General features: G+C 42.0%; 1 protein-coding gene across 2 annotated transcripts in view; it reads right to left on the reverse strand.

Annotated features, from left to right (window-relative positions):
- Positions 1-13,309, reverse strand: part of slc67a2 (solute carrier family 67 member 2) — a 39,737-nt gene extending 26,428 nt beyond the window's left edge. Inside the window, exons 1-3 of one of the 2 annotated variants that reach the window (XR_013498878.1) lie at positions 13,164-13,297; positions 6,160-6,247; positions 3,593-3,636 (exon numbers count right to left, since the gene is read on the reverse strand). Coding sequence is in view for 1 of the 2 variants with exons in the window: in XM_078221955.1 (XP_078078081.1) it covers positions 3,593-3,636; positions 6,160-6,247; positions 13,164-13,244 (213 nt within the window). In the remaining variant the exon portion in view is untranslated. Of the gene's footprint in view, positions 1-3,592; positions 3,637-6,159; positions 6,248-13,163 lie in introns of both variants that reach the window. The other variant, XM_078221955.1, reaches the window with a different exon arrangement.
- Between the last annotated feature and the right edge of the window lie 13,870 nt (positions 13,310-27,179).

Below are 27,179 nucleotides of genomic sequence, written 5' to 3' on the forward strand. Positions count from 1 at the left end.
GCGACTAACTGGGGGACCAATTTTTGTTCCTCGACATTGACAATCCAATCTGAGATTGTTCTCATTTGCTCATAATAAGAAACATATCGTTATGATCAATTATATCATTTTCAAAGAGGGTGAAAAGTAACTACAGGTACAGGCGTCCCAAAATCCAGAAGGACCCGAAAACTGGCTCCCATCATGGAAACTACAATCACTATCAGGCATTGCTATCCGTCATATCCGGGTTGAAGCACAAGTGTGTGTGTCATTGTTGAATTTTATGCTCAGATACTGCCATGCGACTTGAGCCCAGACCCTCTGACTCTGAGGCGAGTGTTACCAACTGAGCCATGGCTGACACTGATCAGCAAGATGTTTTATTACAACTGGATTTGCTGCTTTTTGTAATGTGCTGCAGAAGTTAGAAATATCCCTTATTCTTATGGTGGCTATACAGGAATTGCATGAAAGCTCAAAAAAATGTTTTATTTCTAGTACATTATGCAAATACGAATGAAGGATCCAAAATCTGGAAAATCCCTGTATCCGGCACAGAATATGGGATCCGGTACCTGTATTGCAGCAGGGGCTTTGATGCATACCATGGAACCTCTTGGATCTCATACAAAGTTTATATTAATGGGTCCATTAATTTGCAACTATCTAAATCCAGTTGTAATAAAACATCTTGCTGATCAGTGTCAGCCATAGCTCAGTTGGTAACACTCGCCTCAAAGTCAGAGGGTCGGGGCTCAAGTCGCATGGCAGTATCTGAGCATAAAATTCAACAATGGCACACACTTGTGCAGTTCTGAGGAAATGCTGCAGTGCCAGAAGTGCCATCTTTCAGATGAGATGTTAAACAAAGCCTGCCTTCTCAGATGAAAGTAAATTATGCCAGGGCACTATTTTGAAGAACAGGACAGTTTTCCCTGGTATCCTAATCAATATTTATCCCTTAATCAACATGAGAAAAACATATAATCTGGTTATTATCACATTGCTGTTTGTGAGAGTTGGCTGTGTGCAAATCGGCTGCCGTGTTTCCTACAGTACAATAGAGACTAGACTTCAAAAGTACTTCATTGGCTGTAAAGAGCTTTGAGACATCTGGTGATTGTGAAAGGTGTTACATAAATGCAAGCCTTTCTTTCTATTTAGTATCGGATTTAGGATTTGACCCTCAATCAGGCAACAGCACTAAGAACTCCTATACAGGCTCATGAAATTCAAACAGCATGACTTGGTCAGTAAGAAATACACAAATTGAAATACCTTCCCTTGACTTTATGGGCAGGATGTGGAGATGCCGGCGTTGGACTGGGGTAAACACAGTAAGAAGTTTAACAACACCAGGTTAAAGTCCAACAGGTTTATTTGGTAGCAAAAGCCACACAAGCTTTCGGAGCTCTAAGCCCCTTCTTCAGGTGAGTGGGAATTCTGTTCACAAACAGAGCTTATAAAGACACAGACTCAATTTACATGAATAATGGTTGGAATGCGAATACTTACAACTAATCAAGTCTTTAAGAAACGAAACAATGAGAGTGGAGAGAGCATCAAGACAGGCTGTCTTGATGCTCTCTCCACTCACATTGTTTCGTTTCTTAAAGACTTGATTAGTTGTAAGTATTCGCATTCCAACCATTATTCATGTAAATTGAGTCTGTGTCTTTATAAGCTCTGTTTGTGAACAGAATTCCCACTCACCTGAAGAAGGGGCTTAGAGCTCCGAAAGCTTGTGTGGCTTTTGCTACCAAATAAACCTGTTGGACTTTAACCTGGTGTTGTTAAACTTCTTACTGTGTTTATGGGCAGGATCAGGGCTCTAAGGTGGGAAATGGTTTATCGATCATATCTTAGACTTCGGTTAAATCAGGGATGTCAATCAACATAGCACAGGGGCAGCACAGTGGCACAATGGTTAGCACTGCTGCCTCACAGTGCAGGAGCTGAGTTCAATTCCAGCCTTGGGTGAGTGATGGTCTGTGTGCAGTTTGCACATTCTCCCTGTGGGTTTCTTCTGGGTGCTCTGGTTTCCTTCTACAGTCCAAAGATGTCCAGATTAGCTATGCTAGATTGCCCCTTAGTGTCCAACAATGTGTAGGTTAGGAGGAATAGTCAAGCTAAATGCACAGGGTTATGGGGATTGGGGTGAGGGGTGGGCCTGGGAGAGTTGGTGCAGACTCAATGATCTGAATGGCCTCTTTCTGCACTGTGGGGATTCTATAATGGATCATGTAGCTGAAACTACAAAAGAAGTCATGAAATGAAGAAACTGTGTTCAGCTAATCATTTTGATCAGTCTGCCTGGTCAGGGGGAACTATACCATTTTGTTTTTTAAGAGGAAGAATTTTGCAACACCTCTCCCAAAACCTTAAAATAAATTATTAAAACCCCAGAATATTAATCTAATTTCACCTGAAATACTCAATTAGGTCATTGCTTTACACAGCGGCCATGTTCGAGGTCCCAGCGACAAACGAACCATTGTGTTCTGTGGAGTTATTAAAATGTGCAGCTGTTCTTGTTTTAGCCTAAATCAAAGAGACCAGCAGCTCCCAGCAGTTACACAGTCCCCTTATCTAGGCAACTGTCTTGGAAGCTGATGAAAAACTGGGTCTACAAGTTTGTTGCAGGGATTTGCAATGCAATTACCAGAAGCTTGCTTATATTAGCCATCTGCAACAAGAGCCAAAATAGATTTTACTTGGAATTTCCACAAGGGTTCACACAATTATGGTGGGCAACTGAGAGAACTCTGAAAAATTTCCACTTTCTTCCTCTACTCATCTTTCATTGCCCCACCCATACCCATGTATTTATTTAGCCACATTTTAAGAAGAGTTATTGACACGGCATCTGCTGTTTTATATTCATGTTACTAGCATGTTGGTGCCGAGATCTTATAAAATTCAAACAGTAACAATGGTCAAGTTAAGTCAGTAACACAGCCCTTGTTCATTTAGACTCGTACTTTTTGACATTGCTGTCAGGTCCTTTGAGCAATGCTTTGCTACTGGCAAATGAAAATATTCAAAATCAAAAAGAGATGAGTGCTGAACAGGAAACCACTTAATAATTATACGCAGAGATTCCTCAAAGCCTCAGAAAAGACGCTATGTGCTGTGGTATAGCACAATACTGAGCTGTAATGTATCAGGTTCAGTCCCTGGTCTGTGCGGAGTTATCTGGTAATAGCCAGAAAAACATTCGACTTGCCACAATTGGTTTGTGTGTCCATGGGTTAAGAAATTCTTGAAGAAAATAAGAAATTCGTTCAGCCAAGGCTTCATTTCTGATCAGTATTCAGTCATCTCTACATATCTAGATTAGGCCATGATTGAACAAGGCATGATTACTCAATAGGCTACTGATACTGTCACATGAATAATGGTCATTTGGTGAAATACTGAAGGGCTTTTGCCATTTGTCACAACCTTCAGGAGAACGGATATAGCAAAGAAAAATACATTTGCCTTGCTGAATAATAAAATTTACTTTGGCAAGTTTCATTTGATTGAGAGATTGAAAAAGACAAGATCATTTAAGTTTTCTAAAATGTTCATTGAAATTATTACAATACAACTGAGATATGATACTTACAATTATTGTACTAGAAAATAGTTGCAGCAATCCATACACGGAACCTGAAATAAAGATGCATCAACTTAGTTTTAATGCAACATGTTAGCTGATACGTGTATAAAGTCTATCACCCCACTGACAACTGTAAGACTGTTAGAACTGCATTTAGCATTTAGCAGCGAGATCTGACTAAATATTCCTGGATTGGTTTCCCAGCCATAGCCGGCCAAGTCGAGAGAGTGGGATAAAAGCAAATTACTGTGGATGCTGGAATCTGAGACAAAAACAGAAAATGTAGGAAAATATAAGCAAGTATCTCCACAGCATCTGTGGAGAGAGAACAGAGTTAATGTTTCGAGCCTGGGTGACCCTTCCTCAGAGTTGAAGATCCTAGAAAATAGGATGATATTTATACTGTTAGGGTTGGGGGGGGGGGCTGGGGGGAAGGAGATTAACAAAGATGTAGAGACACAAAGACAAAGGGGATGTGAATAGTGGTGATCATGGCTAAAGGGTGCTGATAGCGGCCCATTAAGACATCAGGATGTGTAAACGGCAGAGCAAAGGTAGCAGAATGTCAAAGAACAACCTGAGACATGTAACAGATGGCCCTAGTCGAATGAGGGGAGGGGAGACCATGGTGGGAGAAAAAGATGGAAAGTGAGATTTAATTTGAGAGATTGGGAGATGAGTGGAATATCTAAGGTAGAATGTTCACGGTCAGATGGGAACACGGAGGTCAGATATCAGTTGGAACATGGGATAATCGGGGTTGACTGATACAGGAAATGTTGGATCAAAGGTTGATTTACAAGGAAGTTTCAGGGCCTGTGAAAGTACTCCTGTTCCCCCTGATCCATAAGCACTTACCTGTTCCATCTAGGAATTCTCACCTCTCTTCAGATGCTGTGTTTTCTGAGCCCCAAGAAACCTAATCTGGAGATGTTTAATTTAAAATCTCTGAAATTCCAATTTAGAGATGTCTTTAACATCTCCCAAGGACAATAATTGCTGCAATAACTACCCATCTGCCTGCACTAATCAAGTCCTTATTTTGGTGAGTCGGTTACCCGCAAGCATCCAAATGCAGCTCCATGTGAGAGCCGCAAAAATCTATTTTAACTGGCCATTCTGGGGAGTTAAAATTTGTCCTTTTTTCTTTTCACCAAAATCACTGTAGTCAGCAGTCCCTTAAAAATAATTAATTCTATAATTATATGTTACATTTAAGAAAGCTAAATCGACAAAACATCATCATCTGAAAAAAAAGACAGATGCTCTGATTTAGAAGAGATGGAAGCAATTGGGACCAAATATTCTACGGTGTTTTCCATTTGGCATCCATCAAGACTGAACAACTATACAAATGGAATGTGTTACAAATTGCTTTGCAAGTCCAATATACGAAGTATTTTCCATGCAGTCCCAATGGGCTTGGTTTTAACTCATTCGTAACCCAATCGCTTACATAGAAGACTGAAAAAAAATTAGTCTCACCAGCACAGTATTAACAGTGCAGCATCTGATTCAGTGGTAAAAATGTGAAATGTTGGTAAAGATAAAGAAAAGAATCAGAAAATTGGAATCTTACCTCACTGAGGACAAGACATTGAGATGCTCTTCTCCCAATAAATAAAATATTAAAAAGTTCCCAGCATAAAGCTGCAGAACTAAAATCACAAAATTGGTAGCACAGCCCAGCCACCTCAATTGCCATGGGACACCCAGGAGGACTAAACTAGGAAGACACTAAAAAAAGGCTTGAACTTCGGCCTACTAAGACAATATGAATAGTGAGCAGTAATCAAGTTACTTATATGTAAATTTACCCTTCTCCAAATATTTAAACATAGAAACAAGGTACTCAAAATAGTAACAGTAAATTAAGTAGATTTCAAAGCCAGTTCAGTTAAATTTTTCATATTTTTCTTTGCCAATTTTCGATTCATATCTTTCTCAGGTGGACATGCTGCTGTATAGTTCCACGGCTGATCACAGTTCCTGTGTTCTTCACTGAAGTTTATGCTTAAGTCTCAAAAGTGAGTGTTGGCAGTCCATTTCAATTTGAAGTATGTCACAATTAAGCTTAAGTGCTGTTCTGATAAGTAATCCACTTACACATACAAAGTCACTGAACAGCAGGATGAGGCACGGCCAATTTCTGTTCTTTCCCCCGCTGGAATACTGAAATAATTACAATGCCCTCGTCACCAATGCTCTCTGTTCATATTGTCTTAGTAGGCCTAAGTTCAAGTCTTTTTTTAGTGTCTTCCTAGTTTAGCCCTCCTGAGTGTCCCATGGCAATTGAGGTGGGTGGGCTATGCTACCAATGTTATGATTTTAGTTCTGCAGTTTTATGCTGGGAAATTTTAATATTTTATTTATTGGGAGAAGAGCATCTCAATGTCTTGTCCTCAGTGAGGTAAGATTTCAACTGTCTGATTCTTTTCTTTATCCTTACCAACATTTCATATTTTTACCACCGCTAATCAGTTAATGCAGTGAGATAGGCATTCAAGATAATAACTATCTAGTAAACACTTTACATATGTGCGCCCTCATGGAATGGAATGGAACATACTAACCTACTAGTCCTGCTACTGTTGAGCTTCCTCCAAGATGCCTGATGTGTCGACTTAGTAAAGGAACAACCATACTCACACCAAATAAGTCCTAACAAACACATAAAATAAAGAAAATGAACAAAAGGTATTTTGATTTTAAAAAATGTAGTCAACACGGATTGTATAGACTGGAGCTTCAAGATCACTTTAACCAGTTATCTCGCAATGAAATTAAAGTGGACAGATTCTGCTTCCTAGTCCATCCATAAAAATCGTACTTCAGTCCAAATCACTGGAAAAACATATAACCAAAGTCAGCAAATCTGTATAGGAATCATATTGAAGTTCTTATGTATTGTGACTCACAAACAGGAAAAGACAATTAGGCTAAGCAAACTTAATTACTTTTAACTTGATCAAATCCATCTCTTAATCCTTTCTCACTCACCATCTAGTTATCCCTTGAACCTTATTATAATGGGGAATAGCAATGTGAAACAGCACATGAACTGAGGTGTGGAAGGGGAGTTTAACTTGGCTGTGTTCCACAGGTTGCTGCAACCCTGACTGCAGAGTCAGGACTGATCTAAATACGTCCATCATTTCACTGAGGTGATATTTCAACCTACATTCAAATTTAATATTACATCTAGAAGTCTTCTAGGCATCCTGAAACTTTCCACTGGAATCAAAATGAGTATACTATTCAATAAAAGGGGCTTGTTAAAAAACAGGCAAATAATAGAATAAATACACAGCACTTGCTACTGCTTTTTTTAACCTCCCACTGGGAAAGTGTTTGTTCAGAATGTTTGTGGTGAGTGATTAGATTTCACATAAAAGAGGTTTTGAGACTCGTCTCTGAATGGTTGGCAACTTAGTGGCCTTAGATGGACCACAGATAAGGAGCAAACTGACTATCAGCTGCAGCTATAGTCTGTGTGACGTGACCTGCAAGTGATAAATGGAGAGCAAAGTAGTAGAGAGTGATTGAGCTCACAGGAGACTTTATCCAAATAAAGGTACAAAGGCAGAGGCTCAGCTTACTTTTCAGAAGAGCAGCAGTCTCTCCAGAGGCTTGGGTTGCTGCATCAGGTGATGGCAGCAGATATCTGCCTCCCTCAACAGTAGAGTGGAAGTGAAAGTGACCACCACCTTCAATACTTTCCCCGCTGAATCTTTTTGGGACACGGCCAGAGACACCTCCAGAATCTCCAAATTGGTTGCACAGAGATCAGATAAGTCACTGATAGAATATTTGCCAGAACTGGCAACTAGGCCAACTTCATCTATGATGGTGCCAGTCAGAATGAACAGGCCTAGATCAGGATGACTCCCCACATGTTCAGGTCATCAAATTTCACATATGTGGCAACCCACATTATCCCAGCTTCATACAGATCATTAAAGCAGCCCTTTGAGTGCCCAAAGTCAATATACTATGATTGCTATCTCTGTGCTGAGTCTCCCAACTCCTCCAAATTCCATTTTTGGATTAGGCCTTTAAATAGTGGAGTTGAGTTTGGACTACATGGATCCGCACGACGCTCACTGCCATGCAATCAACGCCAAATGCAGAAGGAAAATTATAATAAGGTGCTTGGATTAAAGTGCCATGTTTCCTGTGTGATCTTGGACACAATGCTCCCAACATGTCTCTAAATTAGTATCAGGGTCATAATGTCTAATGGCTTTCCTCAGTAACATAACATTATATATCCTTCTGATGAAAACGTTTTCTGACTTCTTTCCTTACTTCTGACTTCCAAAGTGTTTTGAACAGAGGCCCCTTTTTGAATTTTTCTCACAATGAACAAAGTATGAACAGAATGTATAACTTGACAAATTGACCTAAACAATACCAAAATAAAGGACAATATCAGTGAATCACACCACACTAATATGTTAGTTTTAAAATTAATGTGTAGTAAAGTATAATACACAATTACTTCACAGTAGCTGTTAGCCTGCATTGTGTACCCATCTCACGCTAAAATTAATACATATTTTGTGGCTCAGATGTGGCTGAGAGTGTCATTCAGATTGAATATGAGACAAGTCATTTACATAAGCTTCCTTGGTGCAAATACCAATGTAAAATATCCTGTAGCAACAGTTAACATCAAATGCCACTGTTGTTACTTGATGCCACCAGATTCTTACTATAAACCTGTGCAGTTGCCTTGCCAAAGTAGAATGTGGTGAACTCTGTTGATCCCGAACTGATACCTAGCCATTAATGGAGCTGTGGTAGCAGAGGTCTCGCACGAGTCACTTGGAGTAATAGGAATGAATTCATTACATGCTAACTAGAATGTGAGAGAATAAAAGCAAACAGGTACAAAAAGTAAAATACTGCTGCTGATGGAAATCTGAAACACAGAACAAATGCTTAGCAGGTCAGGCAGCATGTGTTCAGTGACAATGCTCACATTTTAGCCAGAAAGAGTACATAATCTATGCTGACAGTTCTGCACAATACTGAGTGAATGCTGCAATGTCAGAGGTGTCATCTTTCAGCTTAGACCTTAAAGTAAGGTCCCACCTGCATTTCCAAGTGGGTGTAAGAGATCCCACAGCATTATTCAAAGGAAGACAGGAACTTTTCCTCATTTCCAGATCAATATTCATAATTTAGCCACCATCACTAAAACTGATAATCTGGTTCATTATCTTATTGCTGACTGTGGGAAATTGAGTGCGCAAATACTCTGCTTCATTTTTCTGCATTACATCAGTAATTACACTTCAAATGTTAGTTAATTGACTGTGAAGTTTTTAAATATGTCAAGTTGGGAAGAACTGGTAAAAAAATAAAGAAATAGTAAATAAAATTATTTCTATTCTTATATTCCAATCTGGATTTGTTCAGTAGTTTAAAAAATAAAATTAAAAGACTTCAAATACAACTCAGAGTACAGGGGAATTTTAAAACCCCTATGATGGGTAAATATGTAAAATCAGACAAACATTCACTGTGAATGTACCTACTACCATTTTTAATGCGGTGGGTTCAGGAGCATCCAAGTTACCTGCTCTGGAGAAGTGGGGCCAGAGGGTCCCTTCCTCACATTGGTGCAGCTAAATGAAGTTAACATTAGCTGACTAGATTTCTCAGGGTTCAGGAACCAGCAGTTTCAGGGAAGTGGAAGTAGTCAGATCAAGCAGGCATGTCAACACTGTTTATGGGGCAGGAGAAACAGGAGCGCTTCCCCACAACACCTCAAATGATTTTTCTGGTATGATAGCCAATCTACCCCTCATGTTCAACCCCACCAAACTGGAATCTCATCTGGTCCCCCCCACCCTTCATCTGAATTCCCGGTCCATGCTCTTCCACTGCCACACGCTTCACAATTAATTGGGGCTTATATGCCCTAACAAATCTTGTGGTTCAGTGAGTAGCATCCCTGCCTCTGAGCCAGAAGCTCCGGGTTCGAGTCCCACCCCAGGACTTGGTGGACAAGGAACGTGCATTCATAATGTGGTCAAATAGATTGCGTGTCAACCTACAAATACATCCAGCATGCCAATGGCTGGTGGTAAGAGTGGGAGAAGACTTCTGGTCAGCCACGCTTAATGTGGAGTGGCACCCCACAAGTTATTATGGACGGCACAGTGTCACAGTTGTTAGCACTGCTGCCTCACAGCCAGGGACCCAGTTTTGATTCCGATCTTGGGTGACTGTGTGGAGTTTGTACATTCTCCCCGTGTCTGCGTGGATTTCCTCCAGGTGCTCTAGTTTCCTCCCACATTTCAAATGTGCAAGTTGGGTGGATTGGCTGTGCTAAATTGCCCTTTAGTGTCCAAAGATGTGTAGGTTAGGTGAATTAGTCATGGTAAATGCACGGGATTAAAGGGATAGAGCTGGGGGAGGCAGTAGGTAAGATGCTCTTTCAGAGAGTCGGTGCAGATTTGATGGACTGAATGGCCTCCTTCTGCAATATAAGGATGCTATGATATAAGCCTCTGGTGACGGAATAGTAACCTGTTCCGGGAATTACTAGTCACGGAAACTGACAAAAGTCTGCCGTAGCGCACCACTAGAATTGGAATGGGAATATGTCCCAATATAGCATTCTATCTGATATGCTGATCTGATATGATATATATGCTGACACTTGTATTCACCTTACGACTTTAAACTGGACACTTTTATCAGTTCATGTCTTGCTAACACTAAACACCAATAGTTTCTCTCAGTAATGCGATAAGAAATCAGAATGGAGGTTGAGACTGTAAGGAGGATGGATGCTGAGGACCACAGGTTTAACACAGCTAGAAACAGTATAACTGGAGTGGGAATGAGGCCATAGGTGGGAGGAAATTGGAACAGGGAAGAAGTTGGAAGGAGAAAAAGGGAAATGGTTGAGTTCAGCTGTAAAATGCTGAGATGATGATTAAATAACAAAAGATTCACCCATGTGACAAAATGAATCACATGAAAGAAATCAAAGAAATAAAAGGCCAATACAAGACACAGACGATATGAATAGCAAAAGATGGCTAATTAGATAGAAAGGGAAGCATAGAAACTGCCAAAGAGGAACTGGCTCTAATGGCCCAGGGGTGTGATGGAAGAACCTTACAGCTTGATGCCAGGAATGCAAGAACGCAATGCATTCTGCCAGCAGTTTATTAATGAGTGAGAAAGATGGTTGGGGGGTAGGGCAGAAGGAAATGGGAGAGTCCCCACTGCAAATATTTAAAATGTTTCAGATTACAGGAACAGAGAAACAGGAGTCTCTCCAACCTGCTGGATCATCAAGATTTCACACAAAGGCCTGGGTGAAAAAAAGTTTTTTGGAACTGTAGCTTTATTACTTCATAAATGTAGAATAGTTTTCAAATGTAGGAGATAACTATGAGTGCACTTATAATTTAAACATGTCCAGTAAAGGCAGTTTAAAAGTTAACGTTAATCATGTTCAAATTGCTGGCTTGGTTTGTGCCTCTCTGTTTATACTGATTCTGTGTCTTGTATTGGCCTTCTATTTTATTTGATTTCTTTCATGTGATTCATTTTGTCACATGGGTGAATCTTATGTTATTTAATTATCTACTCAGCATTTTACAGTTGAGCTCAACCATTTCTCTTTCTCTCCTTCCAACTTCTTCCCTGTTGCAATTTCCTCCCACCTATGGCCACATTCTCACTCCAGTTATACTGTTTCTTGCTGTGTTAAACCTGTGGTCCTCAGCATCCATCCTTCTCACTCTCAACCTCCATTCTAATGTCTTATCACACCATTAGGGAAACTATTGGTGTTTAGTGTTGGCAAGGCATGAAATGATAAAAGCCTCCAGTTTAAAGTGGTAAAGTGAATCCAAGTGTAAGCAAATATCAACATACCAGATAGAATGCTGTATTGGATCATATTCCCATTCCAATTCTCTTCCCTCACCTAGTGGTGCACGAAAAGAGACTCTCATCCGTTTCCATAGCTAGTAATTCCCAGAACAGGTTGCTATTCTGTCACTGGGGCTTTATAGCTTGAGGGCAGCACTCCGCATCAAATGTGGCTGGCCAGGAATCTCTCCCACTCTTACCACCAGCCATTGGTATGTTGGATGTATTTGTAGGTTGACACTCAACCTGTTTGACCACCTCATGAATGCTCGTTCCTTGGCCATCAAGTCCTGGGGTGGGACTCGAACCAGGAGCTTCTGGTTCAGTGACAGGGACACTACCCACTCCACCACAAGATTGCCTTCTGCCCCTGAGATATGCTTTGTTTTTTTTATTTGGTTGCATCACATGCAGTGATCCCAGACAATCTTCTCCCAGGACTAAGTCAATATCAAAACCCCTAAGTGAGGTATTCAGAGTGCCTTTGTTGTGCTTCCTTTGACCACCATGAGAACACAATCCAGACTTATACTCTCCATAAAAGATTTGCTTTGGTAAGCAAGAGTCGGGCATTCTGGCTACATGACTGTGCAGATGGAATGTCATGATGTGGAGATGCCGGCGTTGGACTGGGGTAAACACAGTAAGAAATTTAACAACACCTGGTTAAAGTCCAACAGGTTTATTTGGTAGCAAAAGCCACACAAGCTTTCGGAGCTCCAAGCCCCTTCTTCAGGTGAGTGGGAATTCTGTTCACAAACAGAGCATATAAAGACACAAACTCAATTTACATGAATAATGGTTGGAATGGGAATACTTACAACTAATCAAGTCTTTAAGAAACAAAACAACGTGAGTGGAGAGAGCATCAAGACAGGCTAAAAAGATGTGTATTGTCTCCAGACAAGACAGCCAGTGAAACTCTGTGGGGGTTACAAATAGTGTGACAGATGGAATGTAGCAGGAGAGGAATTTCTGAATACTGTACAGGGCCTGATGGGTCAGAAGTGTTATAAACGAGTAGCAGCAGATGTCCAAATCCCTGTCCATCCAATGCAGATTTAACAAACAGGCAACTTATGAAATTGAAACTTATACGAAAACTTATCTTGGAATCTTACTTGTAAATATCTAAAAGCTCATCCAGCCCATGTCTCCATCAAGGTTTTGCCGTTTTATTTATTTACAGTTCCTCCGGGGCATTTTTTTCATATTTAACTCGGCATTACTTATGAGATAATAGCCGGAACAACTGTGCAAACAATATTTCAGATATCTCAAAACCATGAAGTATGTTTTAATCAACCCTGATCCAATTCATTAAGTTTGCGATCCATAAGAAGATTGAATGCATTACACCAGGGCATATTTTACACCAAGGAGGCAAGTGAAAAATAAGGCCAGCATCTGAAAGGATTTGATGCTTACTAAAGTCGTGGGGATTCACAGCAAGACATTTTTGACAGTAAAAGGGCAGAGAATTTCCAGGCGGAACATACGAGAGGTGCTGTTCTCTTCGGCCAGTGCTGTGAGCACTGTTTGAAAAGGGGGATTTAAAAGGCGGCTATTTAAATTCCCACTTCCTGTTTGCAGAGTGCAACAGACTTTACCCTGAAAGATGCTACTTCCTCAGCCAGTGCTGCCGTCAGTCACATGAGCGCACATTGTTACTTACCAGGAAGCCCACTACATACAGGCGGAGCACGAGAGGCGGGCGGCGGGGGGCGCGCTGGCTGCAGCAGCTGACAGAGCCCATTGTCCCAGGGCAGGCGCGTGGGCCAACCGCCTCTCCGGACAATGCCCGTGTGTCCGCCCCCTTCGCCGCCAGCCGAGCTGCACATGCGCACAAACACACACACGCACAGAGCAAGTGGCTCCACGCCAAGAGCGCGCGTGGACAGAGAGGCATGTATCAAATTGACCTTTTGGTGCAATCGACTCTCAACCTATGGTGGCGAGCAGATCATGCAAAAAAGTCCTGAGAAACCTGGGCTCAGTGAGGCAGCCCATTGTTCAGTGACCAATGGCAGGAGTCTGGAGGAGGGGCAGTTGCAGGCCAGAGGTCCATGCCATGCCATGACATCTTCTGGCACATGTGCAGCCAGAGTTGGCATCACTTGTTGAGACACTGGGGTTTCCAACTCTGGGAGTGGACCTATTCCAAGAGATCATAGAATCCCTACAGTACAGAAAGAGGCCATTTGGCCCATCGAGTCTGCACCGACCACAATCCCACCCAGGCCCTACCCCCATATCCCTACATATTTACCCACTGATCCCTCTAACCCACGCATCTCAGGGAGACGAGAGGTGAAATCGTTGGGCCTCTGACGCAAATCTTTGTCTCGTCACTGGACGCAGGTGAGGTCCCAGAGGATTGGAGGATAGCCAATGTGGTCCCGTTATTTAAGAAGGGTAGGAAGGATAACCCGGGTAATTATAGGCCGGTGAGCTTGACGTCCGTGGTGGGGAAGTTGTTGGAGAAGATTCTTAGAGATAGGATGTATGCGCATTTAGAAAGGAATAAACTCATTAACGATAGTCAACATGGTTTTGTGAGAGGGAGGTCATGCCTCACTAACCTGGTGGTGTTTTTTGAAGAAGTGACCAAAATGGTTGACGAAGGAAGGGCTGTGGATGTTGTCTATATGGACTTTAGTAAAGCGTTTGACAAAGTCCCTCATGGTAGGCTAGTGAAAAAGGTTGGATCCCATGGGATAAAGGGGGAGGTGGCTAGATGGGTGGAGAACTGGCTTGGTCATAGAAGAAAGAGGGTGGTAGTGGAAGGGTCTTTTTCCGGCTGGAGGCCTGTGACTAGTGGTGTACCGCAGGGCTCTGTATTGGGACCTCTGCTGTTTGTGATTTATATAAATGATCTGGAAGAAGGAGTAACTGGGGTGATCAGTAAGTTTGCGGACGACACAAAACTGGCAGGACTTGCAGATAGTGAGGTGAAGGGGGGGGAGGTTTAACACAGATATCAGAAGGACATATTTCACACAGAAGGTCGTGGGGGCCTGGAATGTGTTGCCGGGCAAGGTGGTGGAGGCGGACACACTGGGAACGTTTAAGACTTATCTAGACAGCTATATGAACGGAGTGGGAATGGAGGGATACAAAAGAGTGGTCTAGTTTGGACCAGGGAGCGGCGCGGGCTAATTGTTCCTTGTTTCTCGTTTCAAGGCTTAATTCTATGATCATCTTGCTGATGCCAGTACAGAGCGAGACTGCGGATAGTTGGGAACCTGTCTCGGGGGCAGGGAATTCATATGGTGTTCGTGGAAGTGGAAATGACTAGGGTTGGGAAGCATTTTCCGATCAGGGCCATTGTGATCTCCTGGACTCGTTTCGATCACCTGAGGGGGTCGGAGAGGAATTTCCCAGATTTTTTTTCCCCATATTGGCCCTGGGGTTTTCACTCTGGGTTTTCGCCTCTCCCTGGAGATCACATGGTCTGGAATGGGGGGGTGGGGGTGAGTTAATAGGTTGTGATGAACAAAGCATCGTAGCTGTGAGGGACAGCTCGGTGGATAGGATATTGGTATGTAGATAGGCTGGAAAATTGGGCGGGGATCCTGGATTCAGGATTCAATCCTGGACCGGGGAGCGGCGCGGGCTTGGAGGGCCGAAGGGCCTGTTCCTGTGCTGTATTGTTCTTTGTTCTTTGTTCTTCGTTCTATCTCAGGACACTAAGGGCAATTTTAGCATAGCCAATCAACTTAACCCACCCATCTTTGGACTGTGGGAGGAAACCGGAGCACCCGGAGGAAACCCACGCAAACATGAGGAGAACGTGCAAACTTCACACAGACAGTGACCCAAGCCGGGAATCGAACCCAGGTCCAGGAGCTGTGAAGCAGCAGTGCTAACCACTGTGCTACCATGCCGCCCTAAATGTGGATAGAAGTGACACATCATGAAAAACCAGTGCAAAAACAGAAAATGCTTGGAGAAACTCTGCAGTCTGACAGCATCTGTGGAGAGAGAATAGAGCCAATGTTCAGAGTCAGGATGATCCTTCGTCAGAGCGGAAAACCAGTGTATTGGAGCAAATGGATTGCAAGTAGGGTTGCCAACCATGATTCAACATATCCAATGGAGGTTTCATTACGCGACTTGCCCCATGGTTGGCCACAAGATCCAGACATTGGTTGGCCAACACATTCATCCTGTGATGCACTGCCAATATCAAGTGGAACACAAAAAGACTCATTGCCCAATTGGATGATGCTAGGTTGTCAGCCAAACAGCAACCCCTCTCCATTTTCATTTTTTTTATATCTGGGAAAGAGAAATGTTCAAAGAAAATGACAAAAAAAATCTTTTTTAATGCCCCAATGATTTTTCTCCAGGATTGTACACAGATTGATTCTGGAAAATGATCTATAATTCCTGGAGACTCTAGGCCAATTTTGGTCTAAGGGAGAGCAAGAGGAAAACAATTCCATGTGAGAATTCAACATGTCCAATCACTACAGCTTAGCGTAAATAAGTAATAAGGCAGAATTTCAATTAACTGCTCCGACGTTCATCTTGTCCTAAAGGAGAAGCTTAGAAAACAAGTAATTGCTTCCAATTCCTGTTTGGATTAAAATCTCATGAGGATTGATATTTTCCAACCCCCAAAAACAAAATCCCATTTGCATCAGCTTTCACCCAAATAATAAAGAGGGAGAAACCCATTGGGTCACAACTTCCTCGCTCCCTAACATCCAAATGATGCACTGGGGAATCTCTCTTGGAAGTTCCCATGTAAGGCTTTACCTGGCAATTATCCAGATGGGCTAGGTTTCCCTGGACAATTGTGCTGAGAACTATCCGACAAAACAATTTAAATCACCGACATTGGATGGTTTTGCCAGTTACTCTGAAAATGTTAGAAGGAAAATAGCTCATCTAACTTCAGAATAACATTTTTAAAAGCCAAGACCGAGCCCACATAGGATAACCTCATGCCCCTGAATCCTCAGGGGGGACCCCAAAGCCCCTTGGGAGACCCCACAGTACCCCCACCCTGATGCCCCACATAACCTGCCCCCCAACCAAGCACAATCCCCCTCCTCTAGCCCGACACTACCCCTCCACCCTGACCTGGATTCGAGTGCGACTTTGACCAACCCTCTCTCCTGGTTTGATCACCCCCAACTCCCAGCCCAAATCACCTCCACTCCCATGAAAAAATGCTGTAAACTTTACTCCTTAATGAATCCAGTTAAATTGTTTGGGTGTTTTCTCTAATGGTTAAATCCAGAACATCCGATAGAGAAATGATTCAGATTCTTAGCAACCCAAAGAAAAAATTGGGAAGGATCTAGACCTGCTCTGACAGATGACCAAGGACCTCATCTGGGCCCATATCTGGACATCAGGGTGTCCACTTTATTCTCTTCCCAATGTCATTAATCAGAATAAACCATGTCATAATCCAAGGCAATGCATTCCTGATAAATCAAAATCACTTCATAAACTAAAAATAATCTACTGGATTGCTTTCAACAGTCACCAGGAGATAGATACTGATTAGGTAGACTCATGACCAATCCAGGAAGGTTGACGACCAAAGAAAACACTCAGTAATTGAAGGCAACAGTTTCTAACCACAGATTCTTGACATTCCTGCCTTATTTTCCTAAAGAAACTGAACAAAGCCTTCATTTGTCACAAGATTGCAGAATTATCTATTCTGCTCTAACTTTACTGTGCAATGTATACTGCCTTCTATCAACAGACATTTCCAGCCAGAAGCTGGATTTTAAACTACCAAACATAACCTCGAATATGGGGAGTTTTGTCTGCACCCAGAGCCACAAGCAGGAAAGCATGCCATCTTTCAATGAAAAGTTTGGTTGAATGTCTCATAGCTCAACCATTCCTGCTTGCAACTTTCCTCAGCATTGATTGGTGGGTCTCCGGTGGATGGTGTGTCACTGTCCAACAACCCATGAGGGCATTGCAGCATCAGGCTTGTTTTTGAGGCCCTCACATCAGCCAAATATTCTTCTCAATACCTACTATCATATGTTTATGTGTAAAGTGCATGAGTGGGGAGGAACAGACTGAGCCAGTGGGATTGTGCACCAGAAATAGTTGTGCCAACAAAAGAGCAGACTCACACAGTCAGTAGAAAACTGGGAGTGGAGTGGAGATTACTATAAATAGTTAATGGGTTCCTATTCCGAGAAGGAGGATGCCGTGAGATGAAATGTATCATGTGGAGAGGACTATCCCCAGTATTGAGGAGTTGTTTGTATTGAAATTCAGCTGGCAGAATCCAGTATAGCCACTTAGTTGTGTGCATACTTGAGGTTTTCTTTGCTGGTTTTGTGCCGAGTGTAACCTGACACCTAGCTAAAAATGAAGCCCTGCTGATTTCCCGGTACAAAACACAATTCCTTTACACTGAGCACTGTAACTCATTGCAACCAGGAAATAACAGCTAATACTGACACCTGCCAATGGCGAGTGAGTGGGACTTTAACCCCACGCCTTGAATTTCCCTTAGCTATTCCAGGTATCCCGTTTTGTTTTAGTAAATCATTTCTGTTACTATTTTCTGGTTGCAATGAGTTATATATAGTGCTTGGTGAAAAGGAATTGTTTTTCATGACGAGAAATCAGCAGGGCCCTATTTTTGGCTTGGTGTCAGTTTACATGCCACAGGAGGACTACCTCTTCAAGGAGGTAGAAGAGTATCAGTTTAAACAGGCCACATGAAAAATAAAGTGACATTTGAGGTGAGTAGTATAAGGATTAACGTGGGACTATGTAGAGGACCGCTCACATAGTGATGTAAGAGAACACATGGCCTGCACTTAGGGTCAGTAAAGTGTTGGAGAGTGCCATGTGTAGAAGAAAGCATGGCAACAGCCTCTAGTTTGGACCTTTACTGTACTTATGTATATAGTTTCTAGCAGTTAATAAATACTTACTGTTGAACTGCGAAGATGACAAATACCTCAAGAAGAACCAGCAAACTATGCACAACAGCATATCACATGGTAGCAGTGAATTGAATAACTCAAACCTCCTCATAGATTGAAGAACAATAAATCCTAAAAACCAAATTTAAAAAAAATCAAAGCAGCATTCTGACCTGAAAAAAAGTTAAAGTTTATTTATTAAGTCACAAGTAGGCTTACATTAACATCGCAATAAAGTTATTGTGAAAATCCTCTAGTCGCCATACTCTAGCACCTGTTCAGGTACACTGAGGGAGAATTTAGCATGGCCAATCCACCTAACCAGCGCATTTTTCGGATTGTGGGAGGAAACAGAGCACCTGGAGGAAACCCACGTGGACAGTGCAGACTCCACACAGACAGTGACCCAAGCCAGGAATTGGACCCAGGTCCCTGGTGCTGTGGGGCAGCAGTGCAAACCACTGTGCCGCTCAAGAAGTGAAGATGCAAAAGGAAAATCCCACAGAGAAGCTCGAAAGGAAGACTTGGAAGCTGAAGGTAGAAATTCAATTTCTCACTGCAGCAGAACTCTCCATTGAATCCTGTAGAAGTCCAACTTCAATATCCAGACTGTACTGTACAGAGTCAGCAGACCTAGCAGGTGTGACCAGACAGAACCCCACACTGTAATTTTGTTTTAAAAATCCTCATTGCTATTTCTTAATTTTAAACTGGACCTATTGGCTGAACAAAGAAAATTAAGAAAGCTGACCATCCATTTGTGAGTTATCGTCTGTGAGACGCTAGGACGAAAGAAGTACTTCGCAGTTTCAGAAATGTCACACCACATTATTTCTGAGGAGCTACTAACAGACTATTTGCGAACTGCACAGCCAATCTTCAAAGGGAACTACACAAAGGCCATTTGAATTTGATAAACCAGGCCTGCCTGTTGAGTCAGGAAGTTCACGGAGGCAATGGCTTCTTAAACACCAGACCCTCAACAAATAGCACCTCTTTCAACCCGTAATGACTGAGACATTATCAGCAAGGAACACAAAGCCAATTTCTAAACACTGGATAGACACTATCCTGGAAAATCTCAGCAGGTCAGTCAGCATCTGTGGAGAGATAAAATTGAGTTAGTGGCCTGAATTCTCCAGCCATTCATGCCATTGCCAGCAAGGACGGAGAATTTGGTGCTCAGTCAAATCTCCGTTTATTGCAGCGGAACCAGACAATCCAACTGGTGTGAATGGCCAAAGAATCTCACCCATTGTTTTGAGTCCATAAGGGCTCAAAATGCTAACTCTATTTTCTCTCTTCACAGATGCTGACAGACTTGATGCTGAGATTTTACAGCATTTTCTGTTTTTCTTTCAGATTCCAGCATCCACATTGGTTTGTTTTTATTTCATTGGATAAACATCCTTTGTTGAAGATATTGCGAAGAGGTATGGTCACACAAGCTAAGACTCAGGCCTGTTGAATGGATTTATATTGAATTCCTTGGCTATAACCCTAGTGTGCTGATTTAAAATCTGACCAGCAGGCCACCTAGAAGGAGCTCTGACTGGGGTGGACACCTAGCCCCATCCACCTTAACTCTGCTGGAAGTTGTCTCTGCATCATCACCTACAAAACATTGATTAACTTCTGCGTGTCTATTTCATCTTGTCAAGTCAACACCACCAGAAAAAACAATTTTACAACACCAGTTTTCAGCCCACCAACCTCTGTAAAGGAATTTCTCATTGAACTTTGATTTTGAACTCTGAAACTCACGTGGACCAATATTTAGTTTCTCTGTGGTCTCGGTCCTGTTAAATCTTCTTTTCTCTATCCCTCTTTTAACTGCAAGAATGTAGAGGTGGCACTGCGGACCCTCCTTTTCCCCTTTTCTGAATGTGTACAATAAACAATAACTTTTGAGTTCATCCTACCTGGAGTTAGCTGTGAGGTTATTAGTAGGAAAGATATCACATAAAAATCGAGGGGTTGGGAAATATGTCACTGCTTATTAAAAAGGAAACAAAAAATCTTTCTAGTTATGGAAGGGTGAAGAGAGGAAATATTAGTGCTGTTCGAGCAGTCCCCCCGCACCCTGTCTGTAACAAAGAGGTGTGCTAAAAATTTAAAACTCTTGGACAACACATTTCGTGAAAAAAGTTAAATACTGCAGTGGTCAGAAATTGCCATTTAAACTGGAGTACAAGAAATCTGATTCCTGAACACCTGCTTCAAATACAAAAATAAATCAATCATTAAAAATTATTCATGACTGAGTAGGCAGCTTAAAAATCCAGCAAAAGCCAGGATTTGGTACTTCCAAGACCCGAGAATTTTGCGCTAAAGCGAGGAAGATTCTAACCATGTGATCCAGACAGCCAATGTTGAAAAACATCGAGTGCTGTGATTGCATTACTGAGGGAGCTGGCCAATACTGGAAAGCATGGGATAATCCTTTGCGTAGAAGCGCATAGTAGTTCCATCTTGGATTTTTGGAAACCTCTTGAAGTTGAACCTGCAATTTAAAAATTATAACCCATGGATCAGAAATGTACTTGCTCAGATCAATCACAAATTTGGGACTTTGGAGAAAGAGATTCCTTGAACAAATGGTTGCTTCGGGTCTGGATAAAAAGACAAGCTGAACAAGTTAATACACTGCTTTATTCAGTAAGCCCAATAGCCGATGAAATGATAGCTAGACAAGGATTCAACAAATCTGCAAACTTTGCTGAAGTTTTAAAGTCGTTCGAAGCTTATTTAAACTTCAGAAGTAACAAAATCCTTGAAACGACCTTGAATCCTTGAAATTTAATAGGAATGCCAACAGCCAGGAGAACCTGTCAGCTCATTCATTAATGAGCTCTACAGAATGGCTGGAGGCTGAGATTATGGTCACTTGAAACCTGAGCTAACCATGAATAGGGCAGTTGTAGGAGTGGTGGACGATGAACTCTTAGGCATGCTTAAAGTGAAGGAAGATATAACCCTTGAGAAAGCTATCCAGGTTGTCAGGCAATCTGAAATCCGTTTGCAGCACAGTTCCCCATTAAGGGGAGAAAGCAAATTGTGGTACAAAGTAAAACCCACTGATTAGGCAGTTTTTGTGGAGCAGTATATGTGAGTTCCGCACACCCATTTCCACTGAAGGTGTGGAGTGAGCTGTCTGACACACAGCAACAGGTTTCAGGATGGCTGAGGAATTGAGTGCAAGGGTGCACAAGTTCTCAGATGAAGCTAATGAAGCAAACGTAGAAGAGGAGGGATGATCAATACCACAAGGAGCAAGGACAGCACCACATCCTCCTGTCCTTCTCTCCTGCAGTAGCTGGTGCATCTCTGCTTGACCACGTGTCCTCCTCCAATTTCTTTTGCAGACCAGAGATCTCTAGTAAGATACACATGGCGAAGTACTCCATTTCTCCTGGGTGACCCTTTAAAGGTGTCCAAAAAGGTAGAGTAGATTTAAATTAATTCTTTGAATTTCCAGAATAAATGTTGATAGAGTGCTGGTGAAGCTTTGACAAAGTGCCCCAGAAATTCTCATGATGTATTTCAAAAGTTCTGTTCAAACCTCCAGCAGAAAGTAAACAGTAAAAGGTGACAGACCTTTAAGTAGTGCTTAAAATTCTCCACAATTATTTACTCCAAATTGTCTGGTCTCTGCGAGGAGAGGACATAAGGTTAAATGTATCCATCAAAATAATATGCAGTTTGTTAATGAGCATGAGCAGGCAATTTAAATGGCAATCAGCTCTTTAACCATCCTATGATCAGTTGTTCCTAGCACAAGCATCAATTCCTTTACCAAGATCATGTCTTGAACTAAATGCCAGCTAAATCATCCTTTCAGCTCAAGACTCCTATCATGGCCACCTTGGAGGCTCTTTTGCACCTGAAGGAGCATTTAAAAATCACTCCTTCTTTCTCCCTTTTCGCTATTAGATAAAAATCACTCTATTAGTTCCATAGACACAGACTCACAGACTTTACATGATTGTACTAACAGTAGAATAGATTTTCAACTTGTCTCTCAGACATGGAAGTTGCATTGTGGATAGATTATGAAGCTGCCTGATTAATATAGAGTGATTTCTATAACAGACAGATGATCCACAACATCAGTTTATGCCAAACAACAAATTGAAATTCTAAATCATACCCTCTTTTTATGCTTTGATTTTTTTCTCAAACTTAATTTTATTTAATTATTTTCAAATCAAGTGACTTGGTGTCATGTGATGTTATGTAACAACTTGCACGTGGTATGGTTTTCTGCATGACCACTAAGATGTTACATAAAAAGTCTTAAAAGCAATAAAAATAGGCATTTCAGTGTCAAGAAAGTATTTTCCACAATAAAGAACTGACCCTCATTGTGAATGTCGAACTAGTTGGAAACAAATTGATGCCAAACTACTTTTACAAAATCACAAAGAACAGAGGCAGCTCAGTGGAAGATGCTGATTTAATGTAATATCTCTATAGCTGCTGCCATAGTGCAATAGCTTTTCCCAAGTGGGAAGCTAGATATTTAAGAGGCTATAAAGGGCATGTGGGAGCCTTTGAACATTAATAGGAGGGTTAATAAATAATTCCCAAGTCTTGAATGCTTGGGGTCACGTCATTTCTGGATTTCAGAATTTTCTGAATAATACGATGACATTGGAATGTCTAACCACAAAGGAATGAACTGAAGAACACTGCTTTATATTTTGATATAATTATTTACCAGAAGCATAAGCAGTGATAAGCCATTACAATTATAATTCATTATGATCAACATAGAGATTGATCATTTTTTTAAAAGTTGCTTTCCCAGATGACCAACAGAAAGAACCAAAGGATAAGATTTCATATTTCAATACTTTTTTTTATTATTTCATGGGAGGTGAGCATTGGTGGCTTGGCCAGCATTTATTGCCCTCTCCTAATCATGCTTGAGAAGGTGGTGGTGAGCTGCTTTCTTGAACCGACCTCCACTTGTAGCCACGGTACTTATATGGTTAGCCCAGTTCAGTTTCTGGTGAATAATAATCGCAGGATGGGGACAGTGGGGAGTTTAGTGATAGTAATGGTATTGAATGTAAAGGGGCGATGGTTAGATTCCATCTTGCTGGAAACACTTATTGCCTGGTTTGGGTATGGCATGAATGTTACTTGCCACATGTCAGCCCAAGCCTGGATATTGTCCAGGTCTTGTTGTATTTGGACATGGACTGCTACAGAGGAGTCGCAAATGGTGCTAAATGTTATGAAACCTTCAGCAAAGATCCCCACTTCTGCCCATATGATGTAAGAAAGGTAATTGATATCTGTGATGCCAGGATGGATAATTGACTCAGCATTTAAGTCCAGGCAGCTAAAAACGGAGGGAGCTCTGGAGGAATACAAAGAAAGTAGGAAAGAACTCAAACGAGGAATTAGAAGGGCAAAAAGGGGTCACGAAATGTCCTTGGCAGACAAGATTAAGGAGAATCCCAAGGCATTTTATTCATACGTTAGGAACAAAAGGGTTGTCAGGGAAAAAATCGGACCTCTCAGGGACAAAAGTGGGGAATTATGCTTAGAGCCCAAAGAAGTAGGGGAGATCCTAAATGAATACTTTGCCTCGGTATTCACAAAGGAGAGGGATGTGTTGACTGGGAGTGTCTCGGAGGGGAGTGTTGACCCGTTAGCGGAAATCTCCATTACAAGGGAGGAAGTGTTAGGTTTTTTAGGGAATATAAAGACTGACAAATCCCCAGGGCCTGATGGAATCTATCCAAGGCTGCTCAGAGAGACGAGAGATGAAATCGCTGGGCCTCTGACGCAAATCTTTGTCTCGTCACTGGACACAGGTGAGGTCCCAGAGGATTGGAGGATAGCTAATGTGGTCCCGTTATTTAAGAAGGGTAGAAAGGATAACCCGGGAAATTATAGGCCGGTGAGCTTGACGTCCGTGGTAGGGAAGTTGATGGAAAGGATTCTTAGAGATAGGATGTATGCGCATTTAGAAAGGAATAAACTCATTAACGATAGTCAGCATGGTTTTGTGAGAGGGAGGTCATGCCTCACTAACCTGGTGGAGTTTTTTGAAGAAGTGACTAGAATGCTTGACGAGGGAAGGGCCGTGGATGATGTCTATATGGACTTTAGTAAAGCGTTTGACAAAGTCCCTCATGGTAGGTTGGTGCAAAAGGTTGGATCTCATGGGATAAAGGGGGAGGTGTCTAGATGGGTGGAGAACTGGCTTGGTCACAGAAGACAGAGGGTGGTAGTGGAAGGGTCTTTGTCTGGCTGGATGCCTGTGACTAGTGGTGTTCCGCAGGGCTCTGTATTGGGATCTCTGCTGTTCGTGATTTATATAAACGATCTGGAAGAAGGTGTAACTGGGGTGATCAGTAAGTTTGCAGACGACACGAAAATGGCTGGACTTGCAGATAGTGAGGAACATTGTCAGAGGCTACAGAAAGATATAGATAGGCTGGAAATTTGGGCAAAGAAATGGCAGATGGAGTTCAATCCAGATAAATGCCAAGTGATGCATTTTGGTAGAACTAATGTAGGGGGGAGCTATACGATAAATGGCAGAACCATAAAGGGTGTAGATACGCAGAGGGACCTGGGTGTGCAAGTCCACAGATCCTTGAAGGTGATGTCACAGGTGGAGAAGGTAGTGAATAAGGCATATGGCATGCTTGCCTTTATAGGACGGGTCATAGAGTATAAAAGCTGGGGTCTGATGTTGCAGTTGTATAGAACATTGGTTTGGCCGCATTTGGAATACTGCGCCCAGTTCTGGTCGCTACACTACCAGAAGGACGTGGAGGCTTTAGAGAGAGTGCAGAGGAGGTTTACCAGGATGTTGCCTGATATGGAGGGGCTTAGTTATGAGGAGAGATTGGGTAAACTGGGGTTGTCCTCACTGGAAAGACGGAGGATGAGGGGTGACCTAATAGAGGTGTATAAAATTATGAAAGGCATAGATAGGGTGAACGGTGGAAACTTTTTCCCAGGTCGGTGGTGACATTCACGAGGGGTCATAGGTTCAAGGTGAGAGGGGGGGAGGTTTAACACGGATATCAGAAGGACGTATTTTACATAGAGGGTGGTGGGGACCTGGAATGTGCTGACGGGCAAGGTGGTGGAGGCGGACACACTGGGAACGTTTAAGACTTATCCAGATAGCCACATGAATGGAGTGGGAATGGAGGGATACAAAAGAATGGTCTGGTTGGACCAGGGAGCGGTGCGGGCTTGGAGGGCCAAAGTGCCTGTTCCTGTGCTGTATTGTTCTTTGTTCTTTGTTCATTTCTGGCTGAAGATTGTTGCAAATTCTTCAGCCTTATCTTTTGCACAGATGTGCTGGGCTCCTCCATCATTGAGAATGGAGATATTTGTGGAGCATCCTCCCCCAATGATTTGCTTAACTGTTCACCATGTTTCCCGACTGGATTGGATGAAGACTGCAGAGTTTAGGTCTGATCCATTGCTTGTAGAGTCCCATAGCTCTGTCTATCACTTGCTGCTCAGCTTGTTTGGCACACATGTATGTTGTAGCTTCACCAGGTTAACTCATTTTTAACAGTGCCTGGTGCTGCTCTTGGCATGACTTCTTTGTTGAACCATAACAAACTATGTTCAACATAAATCAAAGAGTACGAAACAAGCAACTAATGTACCAAAGTGAAGAAAAGGCACTTCTGCATCAGCTAACTAAGGCAATTGAGTTATTTCTCACAACCCCTTTCACTGTATACTGCACTTCTAGCATGTGTGTCATTGTAGGAACAAGTGGTGTAATTCCTGACTCTCCAGCAGGCTCACTTCTCTCTATTATGTTAAGTTGCAACTTCCAGGGTCCTTCAAAAGTCATTCCACTCAGTTTGAGTCATTTAGATCTGATTTCTACTAGCAAGGCTTGATTCGACAACTCCTTAAACTCCAAAGTCCCTCTGTTCTGTTCCTTTTGCTTTGAATAGAAAACAAATTCTTACACACATCCTGCTTATCCACAGCAGCATCTCTCTTGTATGTCTATCTCTGCCTGTGTTTCACAAAAGCAGTTATCCTTTTACTGTGAGTTACTGTATATAGGTGTGGAAACTGCCATTTTATTAACTCCATGACTGAAATTCAGCAGGGGTAATGTTTTCACTCCTGTTAGTTTGTTTGTAAACCACATATCTCAAAAACTAATGGAGAAATCTCAATGAAACTGTATATAGATATAGCCCAAGGAAGAGGTTTTTGGCAAAGACGCAGATCCCGATCCTAGGCTTTTTTAAAGGATCTGTTACAGGGAGATAGAATGAACTGACTTTTTTTAAAGATTATTGTGTATTGTTTTAATTCGAATATTGTTGATTGTTTGGATGTATGACTTGTCTCAGCTGCTGTGGTACAATTTGTCATGATGTGGAGATGCCAGCGTTGGACTGGGGTAAACACAGTAAGCGTTTTAACAACACCAGGTTAAAGTCCAACAGGTTTATTTGGTAGCAAATGCCATTAGCTTTCGGAGCGCTGCTCCTTCGTCAGATGGAGTGGATATCTGCTCTCGAACAGGGCATACAGAGACACAAAATCAAGTTACAGAATACTGATTAGAATGCGAATCTCTACAGCCAACCAGGTCTTAAAGATACAGACAATGACCTCCTGTATCTTTAAGATCTGATTAGTTTTACAATCCTGCATTGTTAGGAGGATGGTCATGTGTTTTTGGACAGTTTTGTTTCCATTTTCAGTTTGGAGCTGCATGTTTGAATTTTAGTTTTAGAAGGGCCAATAAGCTAAAA

The sequence above is a fragment of the Mustelus asterias genome, chromosome 10, assembly GCF_964213995.1.
Source record: "Mustelus asterias chromosome 10, sMusAst1.hap1.1, whole genome shotgun sequence".
Taxonomy (NCBI): domain Eukaryota; kingdom Metazoa; phylum Chordata; class Chondrichthyes; order Carcharhiniformes; family Triakidae; genus Mustelus; species Mustelus asterias.